Source organism: Carcharhinus amblyrhynchos, chromosome 24, assembly GCF_965287045.1.
Source record: "Carcharhinus amblyrhynchos chromosome 24, sCarAmb.v2.hapA, whole genome shotgun sequence".
NCBI lineage: Eukaryota > Metazoa > Chordata > Chondrichthyes > Carcharhiniformes > Carcharhinidae > Carcharhinus > Carcharhinus amblyrhynchos.
The window spans coordinates 29,667,546-29,681,292 of record NC_137347.1 but is presented as its reverse complement, the minus strand read 5'-3'; the positions used below and the strand labels follow the sequence as shown (position 1 = coordinate 29,681,292).

General features: G+C 43.2%; 1 protein-coding gene across 1 annotated transcript in view; it reads right to left on the bottom strand.

Moving 5' to 3' along the window:
* The window catches only part of LOC145357741 (exostosin-1-like), a 257,169-nt gene that overhangs the window by 30,849 nt on the left and 212,573 nt on the right, over positions 1–13,747 (bottom strand). The window contains exons 5-7 of the mRNA XM_080211185.1: positions 10,396–10,528; positions 10,156–10,274; positions 4,264–4,359 (exon numbers count right to left, since the gene is read on the bottom strand). Of these exons, the coding sequence (XP_080067311.1) occupies positions 4,264–4,359; positions 10,156–10,274; positions 10,396–10,528 (348 nt within the window). The remainder of the gene's footprint in view (positions 1–4,263; positions 4,360–10,155; positions 10,275–10,395; positions 10,529–13,747) is intronic.

Below are 13,747 nucleotides of genomic sequence, written 5' to 3'. Positions count from 1 at the left end.
TGATGAAGACTTGATGGGCGGAATAGCCTCCTTCTACTCTGTAGGGGATTCAGTGATTTTAAACCTTGTGCCATGACTCCAAAGTGAAGCAAGTAAAACTCTAAAATTTTGATTGTGTTCATCTCTGAGCCCTTCGTCTTCTTGGATGACAAGTTTCCATGGAATCATTCAGGAACCATGCAGTTTCACACAGACTTAATCAACACCATCTGTTCCTAACCAGATATTCATCCAACTCTATTTAAAAGGTGTTAATTGGGACAAGGAAGCTGCTTTGGTTGATATGTATTCCACAGAATGCTATTTTGTGAGGAGGAAGTTCTCTTTGATATCATGTTTTGTCAAATGCTTGTTCAACATGTGATTGATATGGTTAACCTTTTGTGTCCTTTGTGATGAGTGCTCTTGATTTTTATTCAATTCAACATGAAAGGTCCAACCTTAGAAAACATTTCACGTACTTGCCTTTTATAACGCAGGTCGGCCAGAGTTTAGGGTATCTTACAATACAGAATAACACCCTCAGTCCCAGCCGGAAGGGAGGTGACTGGGCGATTCACCTGGCGGCTGCACTGCTGTAAGTGACAGGGATTGATTATAAAGCAGATAATTTGTATTCTGCAATTATCCTCCACTCGCTGCATTTTGCTTATTATCGGGTTGATGTTGTGGTAGATTCGGTCAAGAGCTCAGCTCGCTGTAGCTGGTAGGGGTTTTTTAAATGTAATTTGTAGACTATTTGCTGCAGTGTGAGAAATAAACAGTCTCTGCTATCATATAAGCCGTTTGCTCTGAGTCCTGTTGTAAATGAGACCATAAGATATACGAGCAGAATTAGGCCATTTGGCCCATCAGTCTGCTCTGCCATTTGATCATGGCTGATACATTTCTCAACTCTATTTTTCTGCCTTTTCCCCGCAACCTTTGATCCCCTTATCAATCAAGAACCTGTCTATCTCTGCCTTCAATACACTCAATGACTTGTCCTTCTGTGGCAATGAATTCCACAGATTCACTACTCTCTGGCTGAAGAAATTCCTCCTCATCTTGGTTCTAAAGGGTCATCACTTTACTCTGAGGCTGTGCCCTCAGATCCTAGCCTCTCTTATTAATGGAAACATCTTCTCCAAGTCTACTCTATCCAGGCCTTTTTATCATCAAGGAAGAAATAGCGAGACATCTGGATATAAATTGTCCCATTGGTAAGATGCAGCATGGCTTCATGAAGGGCGGGTCATGTTTGACTAATTTGGTGGAATTCTTTGAGAACATTACATGCGCAGTGGACAATGGGGAATCTGTGGATGTGTTATATCTGGATTTTCAGAAGACATTTGACAAAGTGTCGCACCAAAGATTGCTGCATAAGATAAAGGTGCATGGTGTTATGGGTAATGAAATAGCATGGATAGAGGATTGGTTAACTAACAGAAAGCAAAGAGTTGGGGTAAATGGGTGTTCTTTGGTTCGCCATCAGTGACTAGTGGTATGCTTCAGGGATCAGTGTTGGGACAGTAATTGTTTAGGATTTACATAGATGGTTTGGAGTTGGGGACCAAGTGTATCAAAATTCGCAGATGACACTAAGATGAGTGGAAGAGCAAAGTGTGCAAAGAACGCTGAAAGTCGGCAAAGGGATATAGATAGTCTCAGTGAGTGGGCAAGGGTCGGGCAGATGGAGTACGATGTTGGTAAATGTGAGGTCATCCATTTTGATAGGAATAACAGCAAAATGAACTATTATTTAAATGGTAAAAAATTGCAGTATGCTGCTGTACAGAGGGACCTGGGTGTCCTTGTGCAAGAAGGAGTTGGTTTGCAGGTGCAGCAGGTAATTAAGAAGGCAAAAGGAATTTTGTCCTTCATTTGCGAGGTTATGTTGCAGATGTATAAGGTGCTGGTGAGGCCACACCTGGAGTACTGTGTACAGTTTTGGTCTCCTTACTTGAGAAAGGATTTACTGGCCCTGGAGGGGCTGAAGAGGAGATTCACTAGGTTGATTCTGGAGTTGAGAGGGTTGGCTTATGAGGAGAGATTGAGGAGACTGGGGCTATACTCATTGGAATTCAGAAGAATGAGGGGAGATCTCATAGAAACGTATAAGATTATGAGGGTAATAGATAAGATAGAAGCAGGGAAGTTGTTTCCACTGGCGGGTGAAATTAGAACTAGGAGGCATAGCCTCAAAATAAGGGGGAGCAGACTTAGAACTGAGTTGAGGAGGAACTTCGTCACACAAAGGGTTATGAGTCTGTGGAATTCCCTGCCCAGTGAAGCAGTTAAGGCTACCTCATTGAATGCATTTAAGACAAGGATAGATCAATTTTTGAACAATAAAGGAATTAAGGGTTATGGTGAGCGGGCGGATAAGTGGAGCTGAGTCCACAAAGAGATCAGCCATGATTTAATTGAATGGCGGAGCAGGCTCAAGGGGCCAGATGGCCTACTCCTGCTTCTGGTTCTTATGTTCTTTCAATGAGATCTCCCCCCACCCCCCACTTCTAAACACAGAATCCTCAAACACTCCTCATATATCACGCCTTTCATTCCCAGGATCATTCTCGTGAACCTCCTCTAGGTCCTCCCTTAGATACAGGGCCCAAAATTGCTCACAATATTCCACACGTGGTCTGAGCAGAGCTATTATAAAGTTTTAGCAGTACATCTCTGCTTTTGTATTCGTGTCCTCTCGAAATGAATGCTAACATTGCTTTTGCCTCCATAACTACCAGCTGCAAGTTAACCTTAAGAGATCCTGCCTCATCTCATGCCATGGCAACCCACAGTTTAGTTAGTAGCCCTCTTGCATCTAAATCAGAAGGTCCAAGTCTCATTACAGGTCTTCAAGGCTGAAGCTCCAGTGCAGTGCTGGGAGGGCGGTACTGTCAGAGGTACCTTTCTCAAATGAAATGGCTGTATCGCCCTCTCAGTTGGACGTGAAGATCTTACGGTACTTTCCAAAGAAGAGCAAGGGAGTTATCCCTGATGCTATGGCTAACATCCATCCCTCCGTCAACATCACAAAAATAAATCATCGACTTATTATTACATTGCTATTTGTGGGAGCTTGCTGTGCATAAATTAGTTGCTGCACTTCCTGCATTATGAGAAAAACCACACTTTAGAAGTACAAAATTGGTCGTAAGGCACTTTGCGATGTCCTGTAGTTGTGAAAGGTGCTATATAAATGTAAGTTTTTTTAAGCTCATTGGCTGACACAGTGGCATCAATAGATGTTGTGCAGAAACCTGTCTTAATTTGTTTGAATAGTATTTTGCTTTTAATAGTTATGGAGAGAATTTTGAAGCAAAGTAAGGAATAATCAAACCGGAGTGGATATTGCTTTCTGCCAGTTTTGGTGCCTTATTAGAAAGCAGGTAGAAATCTTCACTGTGGGTGGAAAGAGTCCAGCATTTAAGAATTGCAGATGGTAGGTGCATTTACTCGCTATAAGTGGTGGACGATAAAACTAATCCCCACCTCGAGGTCATTTAAAAACAGTTGGTATGGGATGCAGCATTCATTCAGTTTTATAATGACTGACAGACATGCAACAGAAAATGGGAGAGTGTTAAGGAAAGGCACAGAACAGCAGAGAGGCTTTCTATAGTCCTTTCACGGGTGAACACCCATCCATAATTGTTGTACAAGAGATTAATGAGGTGCAAAGAGCTGCCAGAAATCGCTGATGTGGTTAATACGTTATTAAAAGTGTATTGTATTGACGAACGATATTGGAGTTTGGTCAGCACCATTTGCGTGAGATGGCTGCTGGTGGTAAATGTGGATGTTGGAAGTCGTCGGGCCATTTCTTTGCTTTTGATGGTCTGATCTCACCCTTCCCAAGTTGTGTGGACATTGGTTGTCCGTACTTCCCAGGTCTCCAACCTTGAACTGTGAAGATTCCAGATCCTACGCCACCGTCCAAGACCAGACAGACTGGGTGTCAGGAGATTTCACTACCTGCTCCACATTGTCATTCATATCCTAGAGACTTTGACACATGATGGATGGCAATTGAATCGGATGCCCTCTCATCCATTCTACATGCTGGCCATCCATCTCACCTACTCTGCTTTTAACTCCAGCCTTGTTATGAGTCCCCATATCCATGCTTCAATAATCCCCAATATTACAATTCAAGACTTAAAAAATTACCTTTGCTTGTAGTGATGAGGAATTCTGGTTATCTAGTGTTAATGGGCTCATTAAACCAATAAAATGTCACACATATGACTTTCTTAAGAAACAATTACTCCTTACCTTATGTTCTCCCCTTATGAATATAAGAGGCATTCTGATGGAGGGCCATTTACTCCTCTGGGGTAGTGGTTTGTCACAATTCCACAAGATAATAATCTAGGATCAAAAGAGCAAAGATTATTTTACAGGTGACTGTGGATGATATAGAACCAGCTGAGACTGCAAAACATTTGTGGTCAAAATAGAATCTTTATTTCACCAGTATTTTTTTTAAATAAGAGATTTCTTAGTTTATTCCATTACCAAAGACTTTAACAGAATCAATGTTTCTCACTCTGGAAAAAAAAATTACATAAGCTGTCCATGAGTAAAAACAGGGCTACATAAGAACATAAGAACATAAGAAATAGGAGCAGGAGTAGGCCATCTGGCCCTTCGAGCCTGCCCCGCCATTCAATAAGATCATGGCTGATCTGTCGTGGCTCAGTTCCACTTTCCCGCCCTCTCCCCATAACCCTTAATCCCCTCTCTTATCAAAAACCCATCAACCCGCTTCTTAAAAATATTTAGCGAGGCAGCCTCCACCACTTCAACGGGCAGAGAATTCCAGAGATTCACCACCCTTTGAGACAGATTTTGTCAGGATTCAGACCTCGTGACCTGTTTACGGACACAGAGTATGAAAGTATAATTGAGAACTGTTTTTGCCACTGAGTTTAAAGGCAGGTTTACACAAATGGGTTCAATATTATTTGAAGAATAAACGCTTTATTCCCTTGAAACCTGCATGTTCTAATATCAGCATCTATCATCAAAGAAAACAGCTTCCTAACTATCAACCCAACCCCATGACAAAGCCCTTGGTTAGAATTCAGGCTTTTTTAGCAATGTTATGACTTGATTTTCACTGGATAAGTCTGGATTTTCACTGAGTCAAAACAATTTCCGAGCCATGTAAAAATAGCAGCCAAGACCTAGTTCCGCGATTCCAACCCTCATTCCTGCATCCCACAATTTTCGCCAACTTGGCATATGGGCGGGCATGGTGGCCCAGCACTGCTGCCTGCCTCACAGAGCCAGGGATCCGTGTTTGATTCCCGGCTTGGGTCACTGTCTGTGAGAAGTTTGCATGTTCTCCCCGTGTCTGCGTGGGTTTCCTCTGGGTGCTCCGGTTTTCTCCTTGAGGAAGGATATACTTGTACTGCAGAGGAGATTCAATATGTTGATTCTAGAGTTGAGAGGGTTGGCTTATGAGGAGAAACTGAGTAGATTGGGGCTATTCTCATTGGAATTCAGAAGAATGGGGGGGGGGGTCTTATAGAAACATATAAGATTATGAAGGGAATAGATAAGATAGAAACAGGGAAATTGTTTCTACTGGCAGATGAAACTAGAACTAGGGGGCATGGTCTCAAAATAAGGGGAAGCAGATTCATGTCTGAGTTGAGGAGGAATTTCTTCACACACAGGGTTGTGAATCCGTGGAATTCCCTGCTCAGTGAAGCAGTTGAGGCTACCTCATTGAATGTTTTTAAAGCAAGGATAGATAAGTGTTTGGACAGTATAGGAATCAAGGGTTATGGTGAGTGGGCGGGTAAGTGGAGCTGAGTCCACAAAAAAGTCAGCCATGATTGTACTGAATGGCGGAGCAGGCTCGAGGGGCCAGATGGCCTACTCCTGCTCCTAGTTCTTATGTTCTCCCACAGTCTGAAAGGCATGCTGAATTCACCCGAACAGGCACCATAGTGTGGCGACTTGGGGAATTTCATTGTAATTTCATTGCAGTGTTAATGTAAGACTAATAATTAAAAACATAATGGTATGCGTAGCGAGCCTGTAATCTGTGCTCTTCGTCCATTTGGCTCAGCTGCGGGTAGGCATCTCCTGGGCCCCCACAATTTCCATGTAGTTGGGCCAGATACTTCATGACTTGTGATTTATGGAGTCTGGACTCAATCAAGCGTACATAATGAGACTTGGCTGTGAGACCAGATGAAGAAAACATCAGCCTTGTTTAGAAAACTGAAGTGAATTATTGGTGTTGCTTGATTGATACCTTTAGGTAGCTATAATAAGTTGTTCTATGATCTTTTTCATCGATGTCTCAATATTTATTTGGACAAGATTTGGAGGTCTGATGTGTTTGAAGCCTCTATCATTGACACTTTAATGATCTGTCTGATTGACGCTTTTATTCAGTTGAAGGAACAGCATTTTGTTTAAATTTGTGAATGGGTGCTTTTTTTCCTCTTGGCAGTTCCATACTTACCATTGTTATTCTATAGCTCATTGGTTATGTACCTGGTGCATACTGGTTGGATGGGTGTGGAAGGGGCATGGTTTGGCATGGACTTAATGAGGAGCCAGGTGGAATGGCTGGGCAGCATGTTGGCATTAAAGTGACATAAGCAGTATGAGGGGCCATGGGGAAAGGCTGGAGGAGCATGTGTTTGTGTATAAAGGGATAAGGAGCTGAGGGGGTGTGTGGACGCTGAAGGGCCTAAAATCTAATACACCTGGGACGAAGCTCCAGAGACCCCAGACAGGCCTTCTAATTGGCCCATCTTGCACTTGCCCTCCCTCTTAGCTGCCATTGCTCTGCTTCCAAGGTCAGTTGATCCAACTCCATTCCACATCTGCACCCGTTGTGACAAGAATTTGTGTACCGGGCATCTTTTTATTGAGCTGGGTCTGACAAATTTGGAAATTTCCTGACTTTAGCTATTGACATTATTGATCAAAATCTGGCCTTGTTTGTGGCATGCCCAGAGGTGTTGGACTGTGAAAAAACTCCAGAGGGAATACACTGTTATCATCTTCATTTTCTGTAGATATTAGCTTTTCTAAAACCTTTTCATTCAAACCTTGTGAACCTTCATTTTTAGCACAAGGAATAAAGATAAAGTCGCCATAGTCCCAGATGGCCGAAGCTGCTTTTCCCTCTGATGGGGAGAGCTGACTGGTGGTGATTTAACCTGAGGATCACCATGCCACAGGCGAGAGGCAAGATTGAGAAAGCAGGTCTTCATGGATAACCTCAGCCAGTACGGGAATTGAACCCATGTTGTTGGCATCGCTCTGCAAGACAAACCAGCTGTCTAGTCAACTGAGCCAAAGTGGTGTTTGAAGAATAAGTTGTGTCAAACAATTGCCCCCATTTTGCCAGACTTACCCAATTTCATCATCTCATCTACCCCTATACTTTCTGTCTCATGCCATCCACATTCCTTCCAGCAATCCTGTACCATCCATTATGGATACAATCTCCCTTTGTTGTTGACCACCACGCCCCCTCACCTTTCCCTGCTTTTGGCCTTTGAAAACCCCCCCCCCACCACACTGCTGCCATCACCATCCACTGGCAGCCTCACGTGTGTCACATGATCCAATTCTCCAACTGCCCCACGTGCACCCATAGAATAAATGCACCAATAGACGCACCTTTTAAACTGATCAATCAAAGCAGTCCAGGCAAATAAAAACTGAGTGTAATTATCATTATAGATTACACAGAATTTACAGCATAGACTTCTGACCTAAATGCTTCCTTCCACTCTACTTAACCTTACCAACATATCCTTCTATTCCTTTCTTCCTTATCTAGTTTCCTAAAATGGTGACATTTAATTTCCTTATCAAAGAACAGTACAGCACAGGAACAGGCCCTTTAGCCCTCCAGGCCTGTGCCAATCATGTTGTATTATCTAGGTCAACTACTTATTTCCCTCTACTCCCCATCTGTTCATGTGTCTATCTAGATAAGTCTTAAATATGGCTAACATGTCTGCCTCAACCACCTCACTTGGCAGTGCATTTCAGGCTCCCACCACCTCCTGTGTAAAAAAACTTTCTCGCACATCTCCACCAAACATTTCCCCCCTTATCTTGAATTTGTGCGCCCTTGTAATTGCCATTTCTGCCCTGTGAGAAAGCTTCCAACAGTTCACTCTATCTATACTCCTCATAATTTTATAAACTTCTATCAGGCGGCCCCTCAGCCTCTGTCTTTCCAGGAAGGACAATCCCAGTTTATTCAATCTCTCTTCATAGCTAATACCCTCCATACCAGCTAACATCCTGGTAAATCTTTTCTGTACTCTCACCAAAACCACCACATCCTTCTGGTAGTGTGGGGACCAGAACTGGACACAGTATTCCAAATGTGGCTTACCCTATCATTGCTTTTGGTTGACATTTTTAAAAATTCTTTCATGAGATGTGGGCATCGCTGGCCAGACCAGCATTTATTAGCCAGTCTTTATTGCCGTTGTGGTGATGAGTCACCTTCTTGAATGGCTGTAGCGCATGTGATGTAGGTACACCCTCAGAGCTCTTAGTGAGGGAGTTCCAGGATTTTCACCCAGCAACAGTAAAGGAACGGTGATACATTTCCAAATCAGCCTGGTGAGTGGCCTGGATGGGAACCTGGAGGTGCTGTCATTCCCAGGCTCCTGCTGCTCTTCTTGGTGGCAGATGCTGTGGGTTTGGAAGGAGCCTTGGTCAGTTGCTGCAGTGCATCTTGTAGATGGTACACACTACTGCCACCATGGATCGGTGGTAGAGGGTGTGGATATTGATTACGATAGATTGGGTGCCATAAAGTGGGCTGCTTTGTCCTGAATCCTGACTTGTGGACAGGCTTTGGGGAGGTGAGTTTCCCAGCACAGAAATCCCAGCTTCTGATCTGTTCTTGTAGCCACAGTTACTATATGGCTGGTCCAGTTCATTTTCTGGTCAGTGGTAACCCCCAGGGTGTTGATTCATGACATGTTTTCCAGAAAACATTGTCCTGCCTGAAGTATTGATTCGAGTATCTGCATTGTGCAATCTGGCATAAATGGCTAACACTTTATGAAATGGAACCATTCCCCCGCCTTCCTCTCCATCAGACAATGGGAGAGATTGTCCAGAGTCTCTACATCAAATCCCCAGGATCCGGAAATATTGGAATTTTGGACAGAATGGGTGGAATTTTCCCATCCCACCTGCCCGCCACAGGAATCACAGCCGGCGGGACAGAAAATTTGGCGGATCACGCAAAAAATCCGTTGACCTCAGTGGGAATTTCTGGTCTTGGGGGTGGAAAATCCAGCCCAATGCCTCCTGCAGCATCTCTATTGTAGTTCTGGCTTCACAAACACCAGCTGTCCTCTGATATCTTACCCAGAGTTATCATTCCTCATGTGTGAGCCTGGATCCATCCCAAAATCCAAGCTGCTTCTCCTCTGGAGTACTGAGTGAGTGCTGCACTGTTGAAATGCTGCCTTTTGGATATGAGGTAACTGCGCTTTCAGGTGAGTGTGTTAAATCCATTGGCACTATTTCACTTTTTCAAAGAAAAACAGGATGATTCTCCCTGGCCAATATTTATTCTTCACCCAGCATCAGTAAAACAATCATTAAGATGTTGCTGTTTTTGGGAGCTTGCTGTGCACAAATTGGCTGCCACATTTCCTAGAACAGTGACGACACTTTAGAAGTACTTTGTTGAGTTGTGAAAGGTAATGTATAAATGCAAGTTTGTCTTTCATGTTTTTAGATGATATCAAACTTCATAGTAGCGACCTACTGTTCTAGAATAAATAAAGAATGTGGCTGCCAGAAGGTGTTCGTCTCTCCTCAGGTCAGTGTTAGGGTCACTCATTGGCACAGAGGACAGAGAGTAGTGGATAAAGCAAAAAAATGGAAAAAAATACTGGATAAAAAGTGAAAATGAAGCATGTATATGATACCAAAAGAGAAAATGCTGGAAAATCTCAGCAGGTCTGGCAGACCCTTTGTCAAAGCTTTGAGAAAGGACCACCTGGACTCAAAACATCAGCTCTTTTCTCTCCTGACAGATGCTGCCAGACCTGCTGAGGTTTTCCAGCATTTTCTCTTTCTGTTTCAAATTCCAGCATCTGCAGTAATTTTGCTTTCATTTTAGCATGTTGTACGGTCTTTGTTACATACCTGTGCACAGTACTTGGATTTTGCCAGTGCTAAGATTAACTTGATGATAGGCTGGGATTGGGAGACCAGGGGAGAGACTGCATAAATCAACCCCGTGAACTCCTTCTTGGGAGTTAAACCTGCAAGCAGAGAAAATAACAACCACACCATTCAATCAGGATTGAGAAGCCGGGTATCGGCATGAATAGTACGATGATTTCCTACAGGATTATTCCTTAAGGATTGCACTTTCACACTCACCCTCGTCCAAATAGTAGAAGGGGTAATCTGCTGTGTGTGTCGAGTACTGAGGGAACACAAATAATCCTCCGGGCAGTTTGTTCCACATGAGTTTATTTCTTGAAACATGTGTGAATATTCTATCTTTAATGATCTGGAAAGAAGGAATGAATTGGGTCAATCATCAACAGAACAGCTACTGTCTCATCCAGTTGATGAAATGAGCACTTTTGAATGTGCTGACTTCCTTGGTTAATTGATCTGTTTTCTTGTCCAATTTGGATTGAGGAGATGAAAGTCTCCACCCTTTGTGTTAACCATAAAGACCTGCAACATTTAACTCTACATTTTGCACCCCCTCCTTTCCTTCTCCTCCATGTACTCTACGAACGGTATGCTTTGTCTGCAGAGTGTGCAAGAAATAATACTTTTCACTGTAAGCCACTACATGTGACAATAATGAATCAAGTCAAATCAATTCAATGGCTTTATGGTAGAAAACTATCCCCAGTTTAGTGTGGAAGTGGTGCCAAAACTGGTCCTTAAAAGCATGAAGACAGAAAGCATACAATGGAAAATATTAGTCTATCCACACCAGTATCAGGGATAATCACCCAACATTAAGGGTTTGCTATGTTAGAAGAGAACCACAAGCTCTATTCTGCATCTGCTGTATTCTCATATGGAAGTGCCTAATGCTGACAGTGAGTGCTAAAGGTGCAACAATTTTCATACATTTCATTTCTGAACTCAAAAAATTTACTTAGAAATTCAACCTTACTTCCAACCAATTAAGTTGGGACAGTTGTGTAGCAAAAGAATCCTGAATCTCCCTTATTAATTGAATATTAATTGTTTTTAAATGTATTCAGGTGGCAGACACTAACTGGGGCTTCAGTGGTGTTCGTGTAAGTAGCAACAGACAGGAACTGAGGTTGTTGGGTCAGGATGTGCATATTTGTAATGTGTTTTCCTGTGAATAAATAATCATAAGAGTGTTTAAAGATTGACTCAAGTTCTATCCATCACCATCTGACACTCTCGTGTAACATCCTTAGCTCAACTGAAGATCAATTGGAAATGACCAATTACTTCACCCATGCCTTTGTCACCTTCAGACTTGATGGCCAGAATTCTCCCATCCCTCCCACCACTGGAATTTTAGTGACTGGGTTGTGGACAATGTGAAACCCCATTGACAGTTGGGTGGGAATTTCCGGCTTTTAGACCAGCACTGCTGGAGAATTCCACCCGACAATTCCAATGGCTTCCTGGCCAGTCCTTCCCACTCTCTGCAAAGATGAGCTCATCCTGCACCAAGTTCTGCTCACCCATTATCTCTGTGCTCACAGACCAACACTGGGTCCTAATCCAGCATCTCTGGTTTCAAGTCCCTTGATGATATCACTTCTCCCTATCTGTGTAACCCCCTCCGTAGAATCCACTGATTCCCTACAATGCAGGAAGCCAATCGGTCCATCGAGCTTGCACCAATCCTCCAAAAAAGCATCCCACCCAGGCCTCCCACAACCCTGTGTGCCCACCATGGCCAATCCATCCAATTTACAGATCTTTGGACACTAACAGCCAATTTAGCATGGCCAATCCACCTAACTTGCACATCGTTGGACTATGAGAGGAAACCACAGCATTCAGAGGAAACCTACCCTAGACACAGGGAGGACATGCAAACTCCACACAGTCACCCAAGTTTAAGTTTATTCATTAGTGCCATAAGTAGGCTTAGATTAACACTAATGTAGTCACTGAGAAAATTCCCTAGTCACCACACTCCTGTTCAGGTACACTGAGGGAAAATTTAGCATGGCCAATGCACCTAACCAGCATGTTTTGGACTGTGGGAGGAAACCAGAGCACCTCGAGGAAACCTACGCAGACATGGGAGAATATGCAGACTCCGCACAGAAGGTGAATCGAACCCAGCTCTCTAGCGCTATAAGGCAGCAATGCAAACCATTGCCCCACTGTGCTGCTCTAAGACTGGAATCGAACCTGGATCCTTGGTGCTAACCACTGTACCACCCCCAACTTTAAAATCTTCCAAGTTCTTCACGCTCCTCCAATTCTGACCTCATGTAAACCTCCAGTTTCTTGCGTGCCTGTATAACATCTAACAGCAGTGACCTCAAGATGACTTTTTTTGTTTTCCTTGCCCAAGTCCCTTGAGCCTAATTGTAACTCACTGACCTTGCTATCTCTCTCTCTCTCTCCCTGCCTGTCACTTATCTGAATAGAAATTTGGATGCAGAAATTCTAATGGTTAATGGCATTGATCAGGAAAGAATTAAATTCAGAATCCACTGTTTTGCAATATAAATGTTTCACCTGGTGAATGTGTACATGTGAAATTCATGTAGGAGCAATCCTTTGTAGCTGCATTGAAGAATTATTAAACATTACACAGGAGGCTAAACCATTTCTACTTTATCTCATTGAGCTTCTCAAAGCATCCGGAGGAAATAAGTGAATTTCAACACTGTGGTTACCTGCTGGCCTTTTCCTAAGCTCCACAATCAGTGTGCCAGTCAAACATTTCCTCAATCCTATCGACCAGAGCTAGTCAAAGTGGTGTCTTCATCAGCTGAGCAACCGGCCAGAAACAGGAATTTTACTGTGCACATAATAAATGGATCGAGGAGCCCAGTTCAGTCAATTCCACAGTACATTGAGTTTAGAATTAAATCTATTCAGCACCAGTTCAGAGAGAGAGAATAATGACACTGAATTTATTGTGGGAAGTGCAACAATTAATTGATTAATTGACCGTTGATCAACTTCAGGAGTCAGGTTTCTTTGTAGAAAGGCCATCGCCGACATTGATCAGAGTGTCACCAACTCCTTCTCCTCCCTCTCAATTTGGCAATGCTTCACTCAGCTCTTACTTTGCCGTGTGTGTGTGTGTGTGTGTGTGTGTGTGTGTGCTTGTGTGCATGTGTATGTGTGTCAGTGTGTGTGTGTGTGTCACTGAGTGTGTGTGCATGTGCACCTGCGTGTCTGTATGTTGCTGTGCATGAGCATGTACAGGTATATTGTACTCTCAGCCCATCATCCCTGTGTCAACAATTTGAAAGAACTCTCAAGGTAGTCCCACTCTCCAGCTTTCTGGGCAGAAGCCTGAAAATGAGTGTTCTTCTGTATTTATCCAATACTCTGTATTGACTTTTGCTGGAGCCATGTCTCAGCATGGGAGCAATGCAAAGCAGAAAGGAAAAGGCTTATGTTTTAGGAACCAAATTATTTATCTTGATTAGTTTAGCTTCCGGATGCAACAGAAGTTTCAATCTTGGGGTTAACATAACTAACAGGAGGCTGTAAACCAGGCAGGAATTCCTAATTCCCTTCTTAGGTACTT